This window comes from Hylobates moloch, unplaced genomic scaffold (genome assembly GCF_009828535.3).
Source record: "Hylobates moloch isolate HMO894 unplaced genomic scaffold, HMol_V3 SCAFFOLD_5, whole genome shotgun sequence".
NCBI classification, from domain to species: domain Eukaryota; kingdom Metazoa; phylum Chordata; class Mammalia; order Primates; family Hylobatidae; genus Hylobates; species Hylobates moloch.
Genome location: NW_026652280.1, coordinates 91,020,233 through 91,043,554, shown reverse-complemented (window position 1 = coordinate 91,043,554; position 23,322 = coordinate 91,020,233). Strand labels below are relative to the sequence as shown.

At 48.8% G+C, this 23,322-nt stretch overlaps 1 protein-coding gene across 5 annotated transcripts in view; it reads left to right on the top strand.

Moving 5' to 3' along the window:
• Positions 1-23,322, top strand: part of KCNQ1 (potassium voltage-gated channel subfamily Q member 1) — a 396,978-nt gene that overhangs the window by 195,833 nt on the left and 177,823 nt on the right. For all 5 annotated transcript variants that reach the window (XM_058439073.1, XM_058439070.1, XM_032153801.2 and 2 more), the window contains one exon: positions 12,234-12,354. In XM_058439073.1, coding sequence (XP_058295056.1) covers positions 12,234-12,354 — 121 coding nt within the window. The remainder of the gene's footprint in view (positions 1-12,233; positions 12,355-23,322) is intronic.

The window sequence follows — 23,322 nt, the reverse complement described above, 5'->3', positions numbered from 1 at the left end:
TTGATGAAAATGTGCCTCAGAGAGGCCCTTTTAGGGTTGAATCTATTTAGGGATTTGTGAGCTTCCTTTATCTGTTAGTCTCTTTCTCTCCCAAACTTTGGCAGTTTTCAGGTATTATCTTCTTAAATAGATTTTCTGGTCCTTATCCCAGTACTTCTTCTGGAACTCCCAAAATGTGAAATATTGTTAGCTTAATAGTGTCTCATATGTCACACAGGCATTCTTCATTCTTTTTTATTGTTATTTTTTAAATCTGCCTGGTTTATTGCAAAACACCTGTCTTCAAATTTAGAAATTATTTCTTCTGCTTGACTTAGCCTGCTTTTGAAGCTTTCAATTGTATTTTTTATTTCATTCATTTAATTTATCACCTCCAGGATTTTTGTTTGGTTCTTTTTTATATCTAACTCTGCTGGATTTCCCATTTAGATAATGAATTGTTTTCCTGGTATCTTTGTATTGTCTATTTGTGTTCTCTTTTACCTCATTGGGTTTCCCTAAGATTTCCTTTACTTTGGAGTCTATTATTGGAGAATTATTGTGTTCTTTTGGCAAGTCATGTTTTCTTGTTTTTTTTCCCCCAAGTTTTTTGTGTCCCCAAGTTGATGTCTGCATATCTGGAATAACAGAGACTTCCAATTTTATGGAGTAGCCTTAGTAAGGACTTTTCCTGTACACGGGTCTGTAGTATCATTTGGGTAGGGTGCTTTGGCTTTGGTTCTGGTTCGGTGCAGAAGTGTGGTGTCTCTACAGTTAATTAGACTATAATCAACATCAGTGGTATCTGCAAGTTCATCAGTGGCTTAGGCTGCTTAGTGCTTAGGATGTCTGTGAAGGCAAGAAGGCTCCTCAGAGGTACTTACTCTGTTTTTTGCTGATGTTGCTAACTACCTTCAAACTTTTTGACAAAGCATTTTAAGCCTCTTCTCTGATTCTGTATGCAGTTTTGCAATGCTGGGCAGGGGACTAGAATGCTATTGGAATTTGGTTCACTTTGCTGCCCACAGGCAATTTGAAGGTATTCTTTCTCCTAATACTGCTAACAGCATGGGTCATGTGGTTTTATTTGCACTTACTGATTTTATGCTTTTAGGGGAGGATAAGTGAGATGATTTATAGTCAGAGGGGATGAGGAGCAGCATACTATTTTTCTCCAAGCCTGGCTGAAAGTCTAATTTTTAAAATTATCCTTTTTTCTTAGTGCCCCTATCTAATCTATCAGTATGTCTTATCAACTCTCTGGATTTGCCCACACCCAGTCTCTCCAGCTATCTCCCTGGTTAAAACCACCACCATTTCTCTGCCTACATTATTGTCCTTACCTCATTACTGGTCACTTGCTTTCCACTCTTAGTTCCTCTACTCCATTCTTCATGTAACAGCTCAAGGGAGTTCTTTAATTGTACAGTGGATCCTGCTGCTTCCATACGCGAATGTTCCAACAGCTTCCTGTCACCCTGTCTTGTGTCAGTCTCACAGCACACACAGCTTAATTCAGGAATTAAGCTGTGCTGGTCACTTATTGAGAAAGAGCTTCATGGTGGGCAGCTGGGAAGCTGCACGGAACACTCCTCAGAGTTCTACAAGCGGCTGAGAGAGCTGGGGTATTTATCTGTCACTAGTGAGTGCTGTCCCGGTGGTGGCTCACTTTCCATTCCTTTTGGCCTGCCCTGTGTGCAGCTAAGCAAGTCCCTGAAGTCAGAGGTAGTGCTTATGAAAGTATCTGGTGGGCTTGCATTAAGAAGCTGTCAGTGTGAAGAATGTGAATGCTAAGGGCATGTGAGTGTGTCCCTGAGAACATGGATATTGTGTTCTTTACCTCCATGTCTCCAGTGCCTGCCATATAGCAGGTCCTCCAAGATTTGCTGATCTGCCTGCCCCACCTGGGGTCTCTGTCTCTCCCACAGCTCACTGACATTAGCCATGTGGCCCTCTGTTCCCTGTAATAGGCCATTTCCTAAGTAAGCATCATCCTCGTTTCTATACGTTTTCTCTGATTACTGGAAATTCCTCAAGTGTTGACCATTTTGATTCCTGGGCCCCTTAAGAGTCCATTAGCATTGGAATGGAGCCCACAGGACCATACCAGACAGATGCCACCACATCTTTTCTTGAAGTAGTGTTCAGGCTGAGGGGGTCATAGCCGAGGGTCCCCCTGAGGCCGCTTGCTCTCCTCCTACTCACAGCCCTCCTGCAGCCAGCAGCAGTGGGGGAGCCAAGCTGAGTTGATTACTTTTGACATCAGTTGTTAACATAATTTTGATGTTGAGCCTCCCCCTAGTTCTGGGGTGGCTCTGACTGTGTCCAGGCTCCAATTTGAGAAGCTATGGGGAGCCTCTCGGCCCCAGTTCTGGCCTGGCTGGGAGGTGGCCTGGGAAGGGACCTGTGTTTCTCAAGCCCGCGCCCTCGGGGCCTGGGGGTGGGGCCCCAGCAGATGTCTGGATTTGGTAGCCAGGGCCTGGAGCCGGATGCTGAGAATGAGGCCTGCAACTCATTTCCCCATTAAACATTCTGAGAACATCTGCACCGGTTTCCAAGGCTTCTCCCTCACTAATTGCTTTGATTATTGTGTGAAGTTAAGAACTGGCACATTTCCGCGATGTTGTGATGAAGGTGAAAAGATCGCTCTTAATTAGATTAAAAACATTTTTTTCTTCCTGTGTAATTTTGCCTTGAAAATCAAGGCCACTTTTTTGTTTTCTTCATCCAAAGACCTCCAGAAACTTTCCTCCCCACCTCTCCAGAGGTTTCTGGGGAATGTCCTGTGAGCTCAACTCTTGGAGAAGATAGTGCTTAACCCAGATTCCATTGTATATTAAAGTTTCCTAGGGCTGCTCTTGCTGCCTGGAACCTTCCCCTGAAAATGTGTCTTGGGAGACCTAGACAGTGACTTCCTGCAGCATGGAGACCCGGGTGGGTCGATTTTAGTTGTGTGGGTGGCTGTGTTGCTCTCTTTCCGTTTCCTGGGCTCACTCACGCTCAGGGTTGACCCTGTCCTGGCTCTGTGACTGCCTGTCTTCCTCAGCGCCCCCGCTACTCAGACCCCACCCTTGGGCCTGCAGAGCCATTTCTGTTCACTCTGAGATTTGTGTATGCTGAGGCTTGCTATATTCATTCTAAGGAGAAGTGTTTGGGGTGTGGGGTGTGGTCCTCAGTATTCTAAACTTGGATTTTGGAAAGCCCAGCATCCTCCCTGGGATTGCTCAGGATTCCGGAAGTCATCTTTGACTGTGTCACATCACTGTCATGCTTGAGGCAAATCTATTCTGCACGCCTTTGATCCAATGTGAGATCCAATATGTTCCATAATTTGCATCAAACATCCGCATACAGCAGGGTGTGGAGAGAGGCTCACTGAAGGTTTGGGGAGATGAGCACTTGCATTACAGCAGTAGAAAGCCAATGTCCCACCTTAGGAAGTCCCTTTCCAAGAGTTCCCTGTGCTGTTGCAGGGTTAGGGCCAGGGCCTTGGCCTCAGGCCAGCTTCTTTCCCACAAGCCTTCTCCCTGCCCTCTGCCCTGAAAACTAGTGGGGGCAGTGCAGACCAGTTTAGATATTTTGTAACCTTGACTGCCCCCAGGCCCATGTCCTTAGGCTCATACCTCACCCCCAAGTTTGTCATGCACATTCCTGAAGACTCTCTTGGTAACAAATGATGGAACCCCAACTCAAACAAGCTTAAGCACAAAAGGGACATTTTTTGGCTCACACAGCTGGACCCAGCTGTTTCAGACACAGCTGGACCCCAGAGCTGAGATGATCTTGCTCACTTGCTCTCACTCTCCCCCCACCCTTGCACTCCCCTTCTCCCTTCCCATTCCCTCTTTTGTTCTCCCTTTCCCTTGCTCTCTATCCATTGGCCCCATGGGATGGCTGTATCCTTAGGCAGCTACTTTCTAAAAGGGGCAAAATGGCCACCAGCTTGCATTCAACAGCTCAGGAAGCCCAGCAGAACGAGGTCATCTCTTCCAGGATTCCTGCCAGAATCTAAGGCCAGGTTCTTATTGGCCTCAGCTAGGGTACAAGCCATCCTTATACCTGCAGCTGTACCACCGATGGCTGAGGCAAGGTCCACAAGGACCCCTTTGGGGATGGCCAGAGGGTACCTAAACACTGCACACTAGGAGTGGGAAAAGAAGAGCCCCCTAAGGAAGATTTGAGAAGCTGTTCCCAGAAGCCAGGCCTGGCTGCTGGGCAGGCAAAAACAACAGGTGTCCACTCAAGCAAGGTATTTTCCTAAGCGGAACTGGGTGCCAGCTGTGAATATACATTTTCACTCCATTCCTCGCCTTGTTCCTGGCAGCTGTTGTGGGAATGGCTTTTACACTTTCCATCCATGTCCCTTACTTCTTGCCTCTGAGTGGAGACACAGGTGGTGGCGGGGCCACTCTGGCTCGGGGTCTTTGAGCCGGGCATGGGCAGCTGGCACAGGCTGTGGGGCTGCGGCTCAGCAATGTCACGCAGGGCCTGGCTGCAGCTGTCCGGATGCCCCTGGGGAGGGCTTCTCCTTCACAGTGCAGGATCCGCAGGGCTTTGGTGAATCCACTGAGAGGGGGAGATTTCTTGAGGGGGCCAGGGAGGGGGCTTCTACTTGCAAACGATAGGGAGAGCTTCTGTTCATCCCTGTGAAGTAGGCTGGCTCAGGGAACTCGCCTGTGCCAAACCCTGGAGAGACATGGGTGAGGCAGAAGGCAAGGTTCCCGTGCTGAGCGCCAGGCACACATAAGCCCTGCAGCCGTACAGGGGTGGGGGAAATCTCCGGAGCCCTGGAAAGCTTGTGGAAGAGGGCTTGGGTTACACCTGGGAGATTAGGCCGGATTTTAATCAATCAGGAGGAGAAGAGCAGGGGGTGAGTGGCTGGGTGAAGTTACTAGGAAGGGCCCAGACACTGGCGGGAGTCTCTTGAGGGCAGAGGGCAGCAGAGATGGGCTGGAGCTTTGAGCTTTGTCATAGGCTGGACTTGGGGCTTGAATGCTGACCTAATCTGGGCAGGGAGGGGTCTGGGGCTCGATGAGAAGGCAGAGGAAGTGAGACCAGAATTTCTTGGGAACAGAAAGCCTCAAAGACCTTCATGATAGGAGACCTCTATGTAGCCTCATGGGCAGCTCCAGGCCAAGTGGAGGGACATATTCTGGCAACTCTAGGATAAGATGTGCAGGGTCGTGGGCCAGAGAACAAGGCACAGATACAGGAGACTTCCACAAATTATTGTTTCTCGACTTGGAAAAGTATCATCCAAAATAGAAAACACAGACACAATAAGGAAGGAAATGAAAATCACCCAAAGTCCCTTCACCCAAAGACAAAGTTAACATTTGGATCTGTTTCCTTCTAGTCTTTTTTCTGTGCCTGTATTTTTTAAAAAATAAAATTCAAATCCCCCTATCGAGCAGGACCAGTGACTAGAAAGGAGGATGCTGTGCTGAGTTTGATTCCTGTTCTCTTGAGAGGGTAAGACTTGGCAGCCAGCATCCCCAGCTGGGGTAGTCGCCACGCCTGAGGCTGCCTTTGCCATCCCAGACCTCCCATTTTCCTAGAAAACAAAATTGTTTTGTTCTGCCCTGAAAATTTAGGCCCAGATCCTGGCCTTGACAAAGCAAAGGCAGCCAAAGAATTAAAGCATCAAAAACCAGGACTGTCTTAGGAAAGTGTGACTTCATTGTCACCAGGATGCTGTGCTCTTTGTCCCCAGGGACAGCCACTCCAGGCAGTTCAGCAAAGGGCACCTGGCATTGCTCCGGTACCTCCTGCAGAGGCTGGATATCCAGATGAACTGCCCTTCCAAGTACACCATGGGCTCAACCTTCTCTGCAGCTGTGAGTTCAGGCTGTGAAATACCCACTTCAGAGGTGGGGGTGACAAGCAAGACCTGTTAGGGCACAGCACTTGCCCTCAAGCCCTGGCCTGAAAGAGGCAGGACCAGTGTGTCTGGAAAGAGCTGAATCCCCACCCACTCCCCCGCCCCAGCTCCCCTCTATGCTCTCCTAGATGCCTGACCTGGCTACAACCACAGGTGAAAATAGGGAAGAGGTGGCAGCTCTGGTCACTGCCTCCTTGTGGCGGAGAAAGCACGCCCCACAGTCTCCGACACACAAGCCAGCAGACAATAACCTCTCCTCTTGAATTGGAAAAACAAACCTGTGGAGCCCTTCTCTGTCCCTTGTTATAGGAGGCCCCATATGCCGTTCCCAGGATTAAACCAAAAAGCACACATTCCTCTCTGGCAGGTGCAGGTCCCACCTACTCTGGGCAGCCAACTGATGTGCACATTTTAATTTCCTAAAACACAAGGGCAGAACCTTCCTCAGGGGTCAGGTGGCTCACCCTTGGCCCTCAGGCTTTGGAGATGGGCACTTGTCATGGGTGTTTGGAAAGCAACTCCACGTTCTAGCCTGTGCTCCATCTTTTCTTCTACATACAAGTGATGCAAACATCAAAATGTTTTTTCTTTCTTCCTTTTAAAAAAATTGAATCCTGGATGAAGTTTTAGCTCTGTCACTTGACAACTGCATTATATAACCCAGGGTACTTGAATCTCAGCCCCAAATCTCTAAAATGGGGGCAGTAACATGCTTCTGCCAGGTCCCAGACCTGTGGGTCTCCGAATCTACACACATTCTTCAAGCCTTACAGGTCCTTCCCTGGTCTCTCTAAGGATGTCATGGGCACAGAGCCCTTTCACTCTGAGCCCTTCTCCTGGCTGTGACTAAGTAATGTCTGTGTGGTTTCCTGCTGGAAGTCTGCCATTCGCCCCCACGGGCCATGAGCTCCTGAGTTTATTTACATTTCCCTGATTGCTAGTCAGGCGCAACACCTTTCCACATGCTCATCAGCCGTTTGGATTCCTCTTTTGTGATGTGCTACTTTGTCTATTGCCCATTTTCTATTAAGTCATTTATATTTTTCCTATTGATTTGTAGGAGTCCTTTGCATTTTGTGGGCACTGTCTTTTCACTCTTTAAGGTGTGTTTTGATGATTGGGTCTTAACTCTAATGTCAAATTAATCAGTCTTCTCTCTTATGGTTATTGCTTCTTTTTAAAAAAGAAAACCATCCTAATGCTGGATATTCTTCTATATTCAGTCATGTGACCTTTATAGTTTTGCTTTTCATAATTAGGTCTTCAATCCCCTAGAATGACAAGAATGAATTTTTGGTATAAGATGTGAGGTAATTAAGGGTCCAACTTAATGTTTTTCCAGTGTGGGTATCCAACTGCTCTTGAACATTTGATTGAAAAGTCCATGCTCTTCCCAGGATGCGCAGGCCACCTCTGATACACAGCAAGCTTCCATATTTGTGTGGGCTGTTTCCCAATGCTCAATCCTGTCCCAATGGCCTATTTGTCTCTCCCTGTGTCAATACCACATTGCCCTAATGACCACTGCCTTGGAAGAAGTACTGATGTTTGGTACAGCAAGTTCTCCCACCTTGTTCTTCAAGAATATTGCCAATTCTTGGCTTTTTGCACTTCCAAGTCGCTGTTAGAATCAGCTTGCCAAAGTTCTCACACAGAAGCCTTGAGATTTTTATTAAGATTTGGAGAGATTTATTAAGATTTAGAGATAATCTTTTCAGTATTGAGTCTTCTAGTCATTGGAATGAAGGCATATTTCTCCATTTATATCTTCTTCATTTTCTCTTATTAAAGTTTTACAATTTTCTCCAGAGTTCTTGCATATCCTTAGTTAGATAATTAATATTCTTTTGTGCAATTGTATACAGGTTGTGTTTTCACTTGTTATCTCACATTTTTTATTTACAGAAGAGAAACAAAAATAGTACCAAGTCCCCACATCCCTTTCACCAGCTTCCCCTAATGCTAGCATCTTACATAACCATGGTACACTGACCAAAACTAAAAAATTAACATTGGTACACTATTAAGCTAGAGTTGTAAATTTATTTGGATTTCCCCAGTTTAACTACTGATGTCCTTTTTCTGTTCCGAGATCCCATCTAGGATCTATCATTACATTTATTGAGCATGTCTCTTTAGTCATCTCTGATCGGTGACGGGCTTCTTAGTCTTGTTCTTCATTAACTTGACACTTCTGAAGAATACCAGTCAGGTGTCAGTGTCCCTCAGTTTGGGTTTGTCTGGTGTTTTCTCAGGACTAGAGCAGGGTTATAGGTTTAGGGGAAAAATGCCAATGAGGTGAGATGCTTTCCTCATTGTGGAACATGACATCAACATGGTTTATCACTGGTAATATTAACCTTGAGCCACTTGTTTAAAGTGGTGTCGGCCAGGCTCCTCCACTGTAAGTGAACTGCTGTTTTTCCCTTTCCATAGTTTAGTCTTTAGAAGTGAGTCACTAAGTATAGCCCACACTCAAGGTGGGGAATGGAGGAGTTCAACTCTACCTCCCGCAGGAGAGTATCAAAAAAAAAAATCTGCAAATATATGTTAAAACTACCACAGCAATTAAAATATATTTCAAGGAAGAAACTGAAGTTTCTGAGTTTCACCAACTAATTTCAGCATTCATTCATGGATCATTTTCCTGCAGCAAATATTACCGTGATGTACTTCTATTTTCCTCAGTCCTTCTACATTTTTTATTTGGAATTCCTTTGTAAGGAAGATTTGTCCCTCTCCTCCAATTGTTTATTTAATTTTATCACTGTGGATTTGGGAGTATTTTTTGAGTTATAGTCCAATATTATTTATTTTGTCGCTCAAATTGTTCTAGCTGTGGCCATTGGTGGGTTCATGTGTCCTTTTGATGTGGCCCCCATCCTTTTCATTTATTTTTAAGCATTTACTTCTTTTCTAGCACTTGACAATACTTCAAGCTCATCTTTTGTTTTCCCTACCCTAGCCCTAGAATCATCCAGAGAGCCCTGGCTCCTTTTATTGGAGAATGAATAAAAAACCTGGATCTAGGCACAGGGTATGCTCGTGGCTACTGGGGTATCACTGCTTCTATCTCCTCTCAGTGGACAGAGATAGGAAATATATGTATGTATGTAACCTGAGTACACATACATCTTTACATATCTGTATCTATATAAAGCTAACCATGAGTTCATACTGACATTTCTGACCAGAGTTCATCCTTGCCCCCTCCCCCACAACTTATTTATAGCTTTTTCTCTGACAGCGAGAAACCTGGCTCCCATTACCTACAGTTCAATTTACTTATTTGTGTAACCCTATTGTACATGTAGTACCGTATGTGAAGCAAATTTACCTACTAGATTAGAGTGTTTATGACAGACTTTTGCTTTAACCATAGTGTCCAGTCAAAACAGTGTTTTTGAAAGCAACATATGCCAGCTCCTCCTCCTTCTTTCCTTTCACTATGTCATTTGTTTGTAACACATAGAATTCGCTCATCATAGTCTGCTTTCCATCGTAGGGTCCTCCAACATCCAGGTTAATTTTTAAAATTTGCATACAGTAAAATCCACTCTTTGAGATTCAGTTCTGTGGGCTTTGACAGATGCCTGGAGTCATGTATCCACAATACAGTATCATTCAGAGAAGTTCCATACCCCTAAAAATACCCTGGGGTGAGTCTTTTGAAGTTAAGTACTTCTCCCCTAACCACTGGCAGCTATTGATCTGTTTTATGTCCCTGTAGTTTTGTTTTTTCTAGAATGTCCTATAAATGGGATCCTATAATATGTATTCTTTTGCATCTGGCTTCTTTCACTGCTTAGCAAAATGCATTTGAGATTCATCCATGTTGTTACATAAATCATTAGTTCATTTCTTTTTATTGCTGGATGGTATTCCATTGCATGAATATATACCACATTTTGTTTATGCATTCACCTGTTGAAGGACATCTTCATTGTTTCCAGTATTTGGTTATTATGAGCAGAGTTACTATACACATTTATGTACAGGTTTTTGTGAACATAAAAATTCAATTCACTTGAGTGGGAAAGGAACTGATAGGTCATGTGGTATGTGTATGTTTAACTTAATAAGAAATTGCTAAACTATTTCCTAAAGTCACTGTGCCATTTTGCGTTCCCACTAGTAACATATGAGAGTTCTACATGTTCCACATCCTCGAGAGTGGTTGATATTGTCAGGTTTTGAATTTTTTTTTAATTTATGGAATTTCATTGTGATTCTAATTTGCATTTCCATATTTATGTTAATTGTGTATCTTTTCATGTGCTTATTTATAATCCATTTTTAAAATTGGATTGTTCACTTTATTGTCAAGTGGTAAGCATTCTTTATATATTCTGAGTGCAAGTCCTTGACCTGATAGGTGACATGCAAATATTCTTTCCAAGTCTGTGCTTTGTATTTTCATTCCATTAGCAGTGTCTGTTGCACAGCAAAAGCTTTTAATTTTGATAAAGTCCAATTTGTTGATTCTTTTACGAGTTAAACCTTCGGTTTCGTATTTCACAATTCACTGCCAAATCCAAGGTCCTGGAGATTTTCTCTTATGTTTTCTTCAAGACATTTTATGGTTTTATGTGTTATTTTAGATTTTTTTCAGTAAGTTTGTATGTAGCACCCTTTAAATTTTCATTTTCTAATTGTTGATCATCTGTCCTATCAGGCATAAATACTAAATGCATTAAAACTTTTACACACATACATATGTATACATACAACACATTCAAATAGTGAAATTAGGAATAAATTTAAGAGAGAGTTGTATTACACTGATGTGGGAAAACCTTCCTTTTTTATAAAGCAAAAGATGTTATCACTTTAAAAACAAAACATTTTCTAGGATAAAAGCAACATAATTCAGGTGAAAAAAACAGACTGGGGAAGATATCTATGCCTCATATAACAAGGAGTTAATGTCTGTAATCTATAGAAAATTCCTACAAAGTGATAAGCAAAAGTTAGCAAAGGATATGAACAGGCAATTCTGCAAGAGGAAACCCAAATAGATGCCAAGCCCATAAAAGGTATTCAACACAGATGGAAATAACAGCAATGTCTCAGTTTTCATCCCTGCTTGGTAGTCCCTGCAAAAGGTGCTGACAACTTTCATTCAGGCTTCATTCAACACTTCATTCAGGCATGGATGTGGGAAAGCTGGGGGAGCCTGAATTGCTACAACTTCTTGGGAAAGCAATCTAGCAACATTTATTAAAATTACTAAAGACACACCCTCTCACCCTGCTCCAGTATGTCAGCTTTTAAGAATAAAGATGGATATGGCATCATAGTCTGAATAATTAAGCAGCTTAAAACTATAAGAGCCTGAATGTCCATGATATACAGAATGGTTAGCTGTGGCCAATCTAAACTGTGGACTATTATGCAATGACTAAAATAATAATTAAATCCATGCCTATATACCTAGAGAAAAATGAAATGAGCTTATGTTACAGAGTGACAGGAACAGAGTCACAGTGACATCCCATGTGTATAAAAGCAACTCCCACCTGGCATCTGCTGCTCAGATGAGCAGAGAGGGTGGGCTAGGGATCTAGTTGGCAGTTAACACTGATGACCTTGGGGGAGGAAAGCCATTGTGAATCTTCAAATTATTCCACTTCTCACAGATGAGTACTTAATCCTTTTGCAATAAAATATTTAAATGAAGACAAATATAAGCCAAGAGCAAATACTGATAGTGTCAACAGAGAGTGGGGAGTGATAAGGATCAGTATCCTGAGCTCCTGTGTCAAAGTTGCAGAGGTGGGCCCAGGAATCAGAATGTGAAGCCAGCTGTTGGAGGGACTCCTGTGCCTCACTGGGGGTACAACTGGTTGATGTGGCATCGTGTTTTGAGAAAGGAGTTCTGTGGCTGCCCCCACCTTCCAGGCTTGCCATTCTCGTGGGTCAGAGGTCCTATTACCCCATCTTTCCTGACCCACTGCTCTGTCAATGTATGAGTGTGACAGTGTATGGTGGTGGGAGCTGTTGTCCCTTACCAGGCCTGTGCCTGTCACCTCTGTTTTATTCTTGACCCAAGTGTCAGTTGTGAACATGGGAAGAGGCCCAGAACCTGAGGTGGGGAGAGTCTTGGACACCTGAGCACAGCCCCAGGCACAGTTACCACTCTGAAGAGGATTCACTGGCCTTTACTCTCCTGACACTGAGGTGTCAGGCACTTTGGGGCCATCTTAAACACCCACCCACCCCAACACCCCACTATAAAACTGATTGTCAGGGCTGGAGCTTCCAGGCACAAGCTCCACTCCTCACCTGGCCCTGGGAGCTCACAGGCCTGGCTCCACAGCACTGGCAGGTTGGGTGGGAGGCCTAACATGCTGTCCCCACACTTTCTCCTCAGTGAGGAAGAGCCCAACACTGCTGGAAGTGAGCATGCCCCACTTCATGAGAACCAACAGCTTCGCCGAGGACCTGGACCTGGAAGGGGAGACTCTGCTGACACCCATCACCCACATCTCACAGTGAGTGCCTACATGTGGGTGAAGGGCTGGGCTGGAAGGGACTGGGGCTCAAGGTGCTGGGGAAGGCTTGCTCTCTGGCCAGAGCGCTATCTACTCGCCTAGTGCCCACCACTTGCCATCTGCCTGGCCCCAGCACCGAAGCACCAGGCAAGAGAGGAGAGCAAGGACACTTCCCACTGAGCCTGGGAACATGATCCTCTTGTTTGGACTTATGGAAAACCAGACTGATCATTTTCCACTTGTTTTCATGCTTTGAGAGTCTGAGATTGTTTTTCTCTCCCCCAGCCCCCTCCCCGCCCCCCAAAAAAGAGACGACTTTGTTTTTTAGCATTTCCCCATGGAACCCTGGCCAAAGCCATGGGGCAGATGCCGAGTGCAGTCTGCCAGTTGCTGCTGCTGTCCTCAGGGGCTCCTTCAGGTGGAGGAAATGGCTGATTTTCCACGCCTTCCAGTTGGCCTTCCCCTGAGGCACAGCTGGCCTGGGATGCATGCCCGTCCTCCCCCACCGTCACGGCATGGCCAGGCCAATCCCCGGTGCCCGGCCATGGTGTGATTCCCCTGTGACATGTGACTCCCTGCTGGGGTGCCCAGCAGTGACAGCCGTGCAGTGGGGTCATTGGGGCACCCAGGTCCATTCTGGCCACAGTCCCATTCTGGCTGCTAACCCACTGGGGATTCCCCTTGATAAATGTCTTTGTGTCAAGATCTGTGAGTGATACTCGCGGCCCTTCTGAGGGTCACTTGTGGGAACTCTCCTTCTCTCTGCCGACGTTTTTCTAAAGGGTGTTTTGTTCTTTGGACTCTCTGGGGGTCAGGAGGTTGTCCTGAGCCATGTGTGTCTTTGTCGTAGTGAGGCCCTAGGCCTCCTGCCTTTGCAGCCAGCCAGGTGCAGGCCTGGCCTTGCAAATCACTGAGGAAATCGGGACCCATGGTGCTGGAGGCTGCAGGTGTAACCAGAGAACTGGCAGGGTTGGGTAGCCAGAATGAGGCCACCTCCAGGGAAGGAGTGGCTGTCTTAAGGGGTAATTATTATCAGACAGGACCTGCTCACTGTCTTTCCAGGCCCCCCCAATTCACACAGAGGTTGGCAGTACCTCATGGTTGGTAGGGTGTGAAGAGGCTCCAAGGGAGCCAGCAGGTCACTGGAAAGCAGGGGTGACTAGTCATGGACACCCTGAGAATAGGGCTCTGAGCTTCTGGGCCCCTCCTGGCTGGGTAAAAAGGCAGGAGCAGAGGTGTGAGCAGGCTGGTAGCCAGATGGGCTGCCCAGGTACGGGTCAGCACCAGAAGGCAGAATGATGGCTTACACTGTGGCCAAGGCTTATACCAAGTCCTGGATATGACGGACCTCCAAAGTGATCAGTGTTAGAGTTTAGTGGCTCATGTTGTGTGCAATACAGGTGTCAGTGCCTGTATTGCCTCTTGGCTGTCCCCTCAGAGAGGGGACTGTCCCTTCTCATCCTTCTGGCTGCTTGTTTCTCCTGTTGGAGCTCTCGCTCACCTTGGTTCTCTTGGTCACAGACTGGCATCCAGACATGCAGAAAGTCCTACTGGGAGGAGAGGGCCATCACCCACAGTCCATCTAGCTGGGCAGCCAGGCCTTACCAACTCTTGGGTCTTGCAAGGCCCCTGCAGGTGAAGGTGGTGAGAGACCAGGCACTTATGTGGATCACAGCCAAACTTGCAGCTGCCCAGTAAATCACCACTATGGGGGTGAGGGCTGCCAGTGCTGGTATCAGCACATGCCAAGCTCCCTGGAGCCAGAGGTTACCCACCTGGCCAGGGGTGACCCCAAGCCAGTGTGGCTGTGTCATCTAGGACACTGGGCTGTTTCTTGTTCCACTCCAGGATGACAGGGCCTGAGAGACCTGAACATCCATCCCCAAGCTCTCCGCCCACTTTGGGTCTGGCACATTACCATTCTGCAAGATCCTGCAGCCTTTTCAGGTTGGCACTCCCATGGCCTCCAGTGATAAGTGGGCCCAGGCAGGTCAGAGACTCCAGTCATCACCCAACCAGGTCCCTGTCCTGGAACTTACCAAGGCCTCTCTCAGAGCAGGCTGTTCCAAAAGTGGCTGCTGGATATGAGCCAGCCTAGGAAGGCAGGAAGGAGCCCAGGCATGGGGCTTTGGGTGAGGGATCTGAAGAGGGGACTGGGAGAGGGAAGAACAAGGAGGTTGCTGCAAAGGGGCCACCTTGAGGCATTGTGTTCTGGTCAGGGAAGACTCAGGGCTGAGGCTTCAGGGGAGCTGGGTTCCTGCATCCTCAGGAGTCAGGGTACGGTCCCTCCAGAGAAGCCTGAAGGGGAGAGTTGGCATGTACAGTGTCAGGGCCTAGGAACCCAGGCTCCTCCAGGGATACAGGCTGGGTAGAGGCCCCACTCCACCTGGGGGAGAAGGCTGGCAGCAGTGGGCACCCTGTTTCCTCAGGGCCCAAACTGCCTGGTGGCAGGGGTGTGGGGGCCGGGCAGGTCTTCTGCCCGCATTGGGGCTGCATTCCTTCACCTCCCGCCGCACAGCCCACCCAGTGATGCCCATAATTAAACTCGGTTCCAGCTGCTCAGGGATGCAGCGAAGCTCCTGTGGGCAGCCTGGCCCCATGGACCCTGAACTAGGAAGAGAGGCACACGCCCTGGTGTGTGTGAGGGACAGGGATGTGTGCTGGGGTCTCACAGGGGGCAGAGTGGGTGGGAGGCAGTTACCAAAAAACATTTCCATTTTTCTTCAGCATTCTACTGATGTTAAATGTATTACCATGCTGGGCCAGTTCCAGAATTCAAATTAAAAACATAAATAAAGACACATTTTGTTTCCATCTCGAGCTTTCCCCGCCCGCGGGGCCCCAGAGAGGTGAGGTCACTATAGCCTTGATTACAGGAAGGTCCCTGGGGCTGGGCGAAGCTCCTCTTTCCGGGGCCTGTTAGCCAGAGGTGGGGTGGGGGGTGAGCAGGCCTGATGCAAGCTAGGGAGTCATGATAAGCTGAGGCGCGGGGTACCCAGGAGACAGGGTGGCGTCGCTGCACCCCAGCCTATAGGTGGGCCCTACTGCTCAGCCTCAGGACCCTTAACCAGCTCTGGGCAGCCAGGACTCAGCCTCAAACACACCTTTCAGGCAGAAGCTGTCTTCCTAGGTTCAATGGGGCACAAGAGAGTCCCTGCCAGCCTCAAACTCCCTGAGCCTGTGTCTCCCACCCAGAACCATATGACAGGGCTTCTGAGGGAAAGGTGTGAAGTAGAGACTGTAGGCCTGCACGGGCAGTTGGGGAGAACCCCCATGACAAGAGGAGCCCTGTACCCCAAGAGCCAGGATGAGTTCCTGGGATTCTGACCCACTCACTATCCTCTGCTCACCAAGGGTCACTGGCACGACAGTGGGCGGGGATGGTGCCATGCCTGTGTGCATCCCTGTGCCTTGCATGTGGTGACCTGCCATCTAGAATGCCCTTGTCACCCATCTGCAGCCACCAGATTTCCATTCATCTTTCCAATGTCTGCTCAGCAAACCCCCCAGGACACACTCAGGCTGCACGGCTATGTCCTCCTTTGGCTCTCAAAGCCCTCAGTACCAGTTCCCCAAGCCTTTCGAATGGTGCCAGGAGGGAGCAGCGCATGTATAGCCCTCTTGGTCTCTTCCTCCCCAGAACCCCCAAAGCCCCAGGCATGGAGAAGCCCTAGGATTGCTGCTCACTCAGCCCTGCCTAAGATGAAGCAAGGACTGCAGACACATTGTGCCAGTGCTGAGGCACAGGGCTAGGGGCCTGAGGATCTGCGGCTGTGAACTTGGGAGCTGTGTGCAGGTGTGGCCTGGGTGAGCTTCTTCCAGCAACCCTGGGAGGCTGAAACCATTTTTGTGAAATCTTCCCTCACACTGCATCCCCAACTGCCAAGCCAGCCAGGACTGGCCTGGAATTCACACGTCTGCCCCATTGGTTGCACATGGATACCTGAGACAGACAGCCCAAGAGGACAGGCCCATAAGCCCTGTAGCCTATGGCTCTGCCCAGCCCAGTCGTGTGTTTTCTCTGAAGGGCCCCCATCTCTTCTGTTTTGGCATCTTAGACGGGCAAGCCCCAGCTCGAGGTTAACAGATACCACCCTCAGTCCCACTCTCCAGGGAGACACTCAGGGAGCACCCGGCCCATTGAGATGGGCATGGGGGAGGACCAGGAACCCTGAGGCTGGGCAGAGGGGGTCGAAAGAAGGCAGAGGGAAAGCTGCAGAGACCCCCACCAGGTGACTGTGAGCACCTCCCTGGCAAGCATGTGCTTGCCTGGCCTCTTGCGACATGACAGCTTTGCAAATCCTTGAGCAAAAACAGCCCCGTGTGCGTTAATTAGAATTTCCATGTCTTCAACTTTCTCCTGGACCCTGCAGAATCTCACGCCAAGATGTTCAAGTTGCTCTTTTCCAGCAAGGCCGCTGTGGCCTGGCTTTCATCCACATCACTACTAATGTCTCCTGAATTCTGCATTTGTCAGCAAGGACAGGGCCAGTCTGTGCCGTCTGGAAATAAGGGCAAACGTCACAAGGGTGGCCCCAAATTTGGCTCCATGGAACAAGGGGCTAGCTCTTTTGATGGGACCAGCTTGGCCTGGGACATTTTGGAGACATCCAGGCCCACTGTGGCCCACTCCCACAGACCCCAGGGTACCAGGCACTGCAGCTCTGTGAGTGTCTAAGCTCCTCACCATATTTCTCTCCCTGTAAACTTTGGTGGGAAAGGACAGAAAGGCCGTTCTGGGAACCAGTGTCCAGAAGGATGAGTGAGGGGCTTGTCAAGAACAGATGAGACAATTTTATCTTTCTAGACCAGTGTCCTGTCTTCTGCAAAGCTCCAGACCACCTCTGTCTGCATGAGGTGCCAAGGAAGCCCTCTGGGGGCCCGCCCGGGAGGGCTGTGCAGGGCTGCATGAGTCATAGGATCCCTGTCAGAGCCCCACATAGCCCCAGCCAGGCTCAAACCCGTCTCTGAAATGCACGGGGGGGATTAAATGTTCTTCTAATTAAATTAAAACTGAGGCGTAATGGCTCAGTGGGAAAGAGATGGGATTGGGAATCAGATGCCCTCCATCTGGCTCCCAGCCTGCATCAGCCCAGCTGTGGCAGCCCCCCGTGGCCCCCTAACCTTTCCAAACTTCACTTCCCCCATCTGAGCATGTGAGGAAGAAGAGGCTGGCCTTCTAGGGCTGCTGTTATGGGGAGAGGGCCACACTGTCTAGGTGGATGGCCCAGAGGAAAGCAGTGAGGCTTCTCATTTCCTCTGCAAGGGAAGGGCCATCCAAATCACCCTGCCCCAGTGCACTCTGGCAAGGCTCAGCCCTCTCCACTTGTGAACTCCCAGCCATGATGCTGCTCAGGTCCTCAGCCAAGCAGGTGGTGTTGGAGGATGTGACAGAGAGAACATTCACACCACAGAGGTGGCTGGAGGGCAAAGGACTTCACAACTGCACTGATATTGTCATGGAGACACTTCTGGCAGTTGGGACAGGGGGTCGGGGCGGGTTTGGGCGGGAGGCACATCCCATATAGATCTCTTGTGTGCTCTGCCTATACCTGAAAGGGGAGATTGAACTGCAGAGCATCTGGAGGCTGAAGCACGGAGGTGACCTAGTCAGGAAGTCTGGAAGCCGTGTCCCCTTAAGTGAGGGAGTGGGATGGGGCTGGGCCTAGTGGCCCTGAAGGCTACGGCTATCCACCTAATTAGTAGGCTCACCTGGGCTACCCTGGTATAGGGTGGTGGTGTTAAACTTTTAGTTAAAGGGTGACGTGCATGCACACAGATTAGTACACAGGTCTCAAGTGTGCAGCTTGAGGCATCTTCAGTCCCTGGGACCCATGTGTGGAGCACCCAGAGGAAGCAACAGAACCCCCAGAAAGCCTCTCAGGCTCCCATTTCCTGTCACTGACCTTGAGATTAACCACAAGCCTAACTTCTAGTAGCAAGGACCAGCTTTGCCCACATTTGAACTTTATGCGGTGGGAATGATGCAACTCATACACCTTTGTGTCCAGTGTCCCTCACTCAATTTGATGTCTGGCAGCCTCTCTATGGGGCTGAAGGGAGCAGTGCTCCCTCATGCTCCTTGCTGTCTGGTGCTCCATTGTGTGCATGGCCTACATCATTCATCCATTCTACCACCTGTGGCCAGCAGGCAGTTTCTGGTGTAGGTTGCTGTTTAAGAATATTCTGTACATGCTTTTGGTGAGCATCAGGTTGCATTTCTGGGGAATATATGCCTATGTGTGGAGCTGCAGGGTCCTGGGTGGGCATATGTTTACTCTTAGTGAATACTACCCAACAGTCTACCAAAGGAGTCATTCTAATTTTCATTCCCACAGGCAGCATTCTGGCTGCTCCACATCCTAACACTTGGCATTTTCCGTTGTTTCCTTTTCAGCCATGATGGTGAATGTCTAGCAACATCAAATGGTGATTTTAATTTGCAGTAACCTGTTGACTAATGAAGTTGAGTCCCTTTCTATGTTATCATTTAGTCAGATGCATCATTCTGTATAAATTGCCTATGTCTTCTGCCTGTTTTATGTTGATTTATGGTCCTATATGGATATCCTGGAGTCATTTGTCAGAGAGAGAGATACACACACTCTCTCTCTCTCACACACACACATTGCAAATATCGCCTCCCCCTCTGCAGGCTGCCTTCTTCCTCTCTTGATGGTGTCTTTTGATGAACAGAAGGTCTTAATTTTCATGTGGTCCAGTTAATCAAACATTTCCTCTCTGGATAGGGCTGTTTGTGTCCTATTTAAGAAACTTTGACTACTCCAAGGTCATAAAGATATTCTGGTTTATTCTAAAGCTTTATTAGCTCACCTTTCCCATGTAGATCTGCACTCCGTCTGGGATTGATTTTTGTGTCCAATGTGAGGCCGAGGCAAGGTCCACTCTTCCCCTACTTGGATATCTAGTCTGGCTCAGCACCTGGCATGGGAAAGCCCGTCCTCTCCCCACTACCCTGCCGTATCAGTGTCTTTACAATCAGCTCACTGGCTACATGTGGCTCTGTTTCTGGACCCTATTTGGTGCCACTGGTCAGATTCAAGTTGTTCTTTGTGGCCAGGACCTTGCTTCATTCTCACTGTAGTCTGCTAACAGGTTTCGACAGCTGGTCCTGCTGGCTCTGGCTGCTTCTCCTTCCCCATCACTGGCTTTGCTGTCTTTGTAGGGTTTCTGCCTCACCATACATATGCCAATTGCCATGGAGAGCCTCTTCTAGGTGCAGCAGACTCTAGATGGGCATGGGAGAATGGGTATCCTTATAGTATTGGGGCTCCTGACACATGGCATCATGTGTCCCTTGTTTATTTAGGTTGACTTTCATATCTTTTACCCTGCCCTGTAGTTTTCAGTGTAGTGGTACAACAGCTTGTCAAATTCATTCCTTGTCAGCTAATGGTCTGGTGTATGTTCACTGAATCCAGGGACAAGGTCTGTCAGGGAGCCCTGGCCAGCTTGGGTCATTTCATCCTGCCCACAGGACACTGGGGCAGTCACCTAATCTCTATGAGCCTCGGTTTCCTCTTGTATACATTGGGAGTATATCTCACAGTATTAGTGTAAGGCCTTGAAGAGATGGTGTTAGGCATCTAGCCACATACCTGACTCGGGGAAATGCCTGAAAATATTAGCCAGCATAGAATGTCTCTTTATGATGGGAGATCTCGTCGGGACATTCCTTATTTGGCCTGAGAGCTTTTGAAACTGCCAGGTCATGAGTTACCATGGGATACAAATGGGATCACAACATATGGCTGTCAGCTGCTGTCCTTAATAAGATGTGCCTAGAGGCCTGAGAGTCCCAAGCTCCAGGACAGTCTGGAGTCAGGTGGAGGGAAGGGAAGTCTAGAGGTCCCCAAGTCACAACCTGAAGTCTCAGAATGGGGTTCAGGAGCTATTGGGGCTCCCATGGAGGTACAGGCAGAAACCTAGCACTCACTATTCTGCTCTGGGGAGGGGGTTGGAGGCAGAATCAGTGGACTATGCCTCATGGCAGTCACAGGTGCCCCAGTATGCATCTGTCATTTGTTCTCATCACTCACGGGCCCATCTGCCAAGGCCAGCACCCACATTCAAGCAGAGTGAAGTGCAGGGTGAGCTGTGCAGCTCACCTGCCTTTGACCCTGCACATGACGGGCAAGGAAAGAGGACCATGGTAGCTTGTCTCTAGGCAACCCGTAGGTGCCCAATGGAGAGATAATCTCAAATATGGTAGCAGAGTTCAGACTCAGTGGCTTTCAGATGCTTAGTATAGGCTGAAATTCCAAGAGCATTAACCAGACACCTACTATGTGTATTTCTTGTGTTGGGGTTAGAAGGAGATGCTGCTGTTGGCTGAGACACACAGCCCACATCCTGTGTGGTAGGTCCCTCAGAGAGCATCTAGTGGGCCTGTCCTCCCGGCTCACAGACGGGGAAATTGAAGCCTCAAGAAGGATAGGGACTTGCCAGTATCACTGGGAGATAGTAGCAGAAGCCAGGGCTCATTCCCAGACACACAATCTCTGGGGGAGCCTGGATATGCAGGGCAGAGGCCGGGATGAACCCTGAAGATTGGTAGGAAGGCAGTGTAGCAGTAACAAGACAAAGGGATTCTGTGGCCCATGGAGCAGGAGGCAACAGTCTGCAGAGATTATCTGGGCACCGGCCAGTGGCTCTTGTGGCTGCCCTCTGCAATAAGAATTCTTCAAGTTCAGCCTCTATGTGCATCATAAACCTGGTGCCACCAGGCAAGGAGGTCAAAGGTCCTCACTGGCCAGTGGGCCACTGGGAAGCCTCCTGGATTGCCTGGACAAGGCTGACCTGCCCTCCCAGGACGCAAATTGGCAGGCCCAGCTTCATGCCTTCTCATGGTGCCCCAGAGCCCCCGGCTAGGCATTCATGCTTTAGATATATGGGCCCTGTAGGGACAATGTAGGTGTCCTGGGCAGGGGCTGCATCTGAGGCACATGTCCTTGGTAGTGATTGGCTAGCAGGAGGAAGTCTGGCAGTTAGTCTGTCAGGCCTGGTTGGTCCCATGGGAGGCCTGAGGTGCCATCTTAGAAAGAGGGCCTTGTTGGGAGAGAAGGGAAGAAAAATAAAAGGTAGAGAGACAGAGGTAGACAGGAGTCCAGGTCTGACCTCAAAATCAGATGTCCCCACCATCCCCAGCCCCTTAGCCTCTGATCTTCTCCATAAGTAATCTTTTCTCATGTGTGGCTGCAGCCTCAGAGGCTCCCTCTGAAGATGACACTGGGAATATCCTGAAAAAGGTACAGGAATACCTGGCATGCCTCTCCCAGGGTACTCTGGATGTCTACCCAGAGATTCTCCCACTTCAGCAGGCAGAAGAGCAACCCAGCAGGGGATATACACAAAGATCTGGGAAAGGGATTATTTTTAGGGCCAATTCAAGGGATTTTTCAAAGGTTAATTTTGACTCTGCCTGACTTATCTCTTAAGTCTTTGGCACTGAGCATTCATACAAGATCAGACTGCACTGCACCTTAAGTATAAACCTCACCACAGCAGTGTCCTGTGGTGCCCTGCTGGGGAAACTGAGGCAGACAGCAGGGGGTGACTTTGCAAGGCAATAGAGGCTACTTGGGAAGTAGGGTGGTAGGCAAGGCTTTTCAGAGAACAAGGAGCTACACACACATACATGCATGCACATAATCATTCTGACCCAGTCAGGGTTCTTCCCCCAAATAAATCCCTGCAACCCCACTGTGGTTATAGGTCTGAGCCTTTTGCCCCCAGGGAGCCAAGCCCTGGAGAGGAGGTGGGCAGCACCAGGCAGCCAGCCTGTGGGCCCCGCTATGCTTCCTCAGGCAGCTAGTCTCTGTATCTGGGGTAGAAAGAGTGGGCTAAAAAGTCAGATAGCACCCCTGACTTCAAGTCCTCGAGCATGTGTTGAGCTTGTCTCCCCACCCTGGCCCGGTCTGCACTCAAGCCCAGTATCCTCCCCTGGTCCCTGGTCTGGACTGAGCAGCTGTCTTCTGCCCCAAGGGGACTTTTCTTCTCCCACCTAATCCTCCCTCTTTGGGCCTTTCAAAGGTGGGCTTGTTTTTCAGTGTTTTCTTTAGGTTCATGTCCTGATTTGTTAAGTTAAATTGAATTCCTTCCAGTCCGAAATACTCAAATGCTTTTTTCTGCTTTTCTTTTTGAACTGCCCCATGAACCCCACCAGCTGGGTGTGTGGGCTCCAGGTGGGAGCTCAAGGGGGCCTGGTGTGGTGGGTGCAGAAGCAGTGTGGTGGGGCAGCCTTCACAGGCTGGTATGATTGAGCTCAGGCTGGTATGGGTTAGCGGATGAGAGTACAGAACTGTCCACCCCAGGGGCTCTGAAGAGCTTCAATTGAGATATCCTTCCCCTAAGGTCCCCACATTCCATGGCAGTGCCTAGGAGCTCTGTGCTCCCAGGCCTCTCCATTACCAGCCTGTCTTCCACATTGGAAGGTGGCCTTATCAAACCACATGGCCTGAATTTTGATTCGGAAAGCATCCCTGTAGGTGTCAGGTGATGGAAGGACTCTGGGTAAATGGAAGCCCTAAGACCAGATATGATAGGACCTTGCCCAGTGGACACAACCAGCTGATGGCAGAGCCAAGGCCAGATGTCAGGTTCCAGACTCCGAGTTCTATGCTTTTTTGCTGGTCCAGCATGGCCTGTCTCCTCCCTGCACCAAATCCAACCAGTCCCCTTCAGAAGGGCTAGATCAAGTGACCCCAACTCTGGGTTCTGCCTGGGCATTTTCTTGAGTGTCATACCCTAGCCACCTGACTGTCAGGGGAGCAGTATGTGGCACTTGAGGCCTTGGGCCTGGCCATGCAGGCCCACCACCGGTGGCAAGGAATCATGAACCCCAGCTGAGTCCCCTGCAGGCCTTGCCTAAAGGAGAAGCCAGTGAATCAGTGTATTACTTGAACAAATATAGGGTCTAGGGCAGGCCAAAAGGGACAGTGAAGTTAG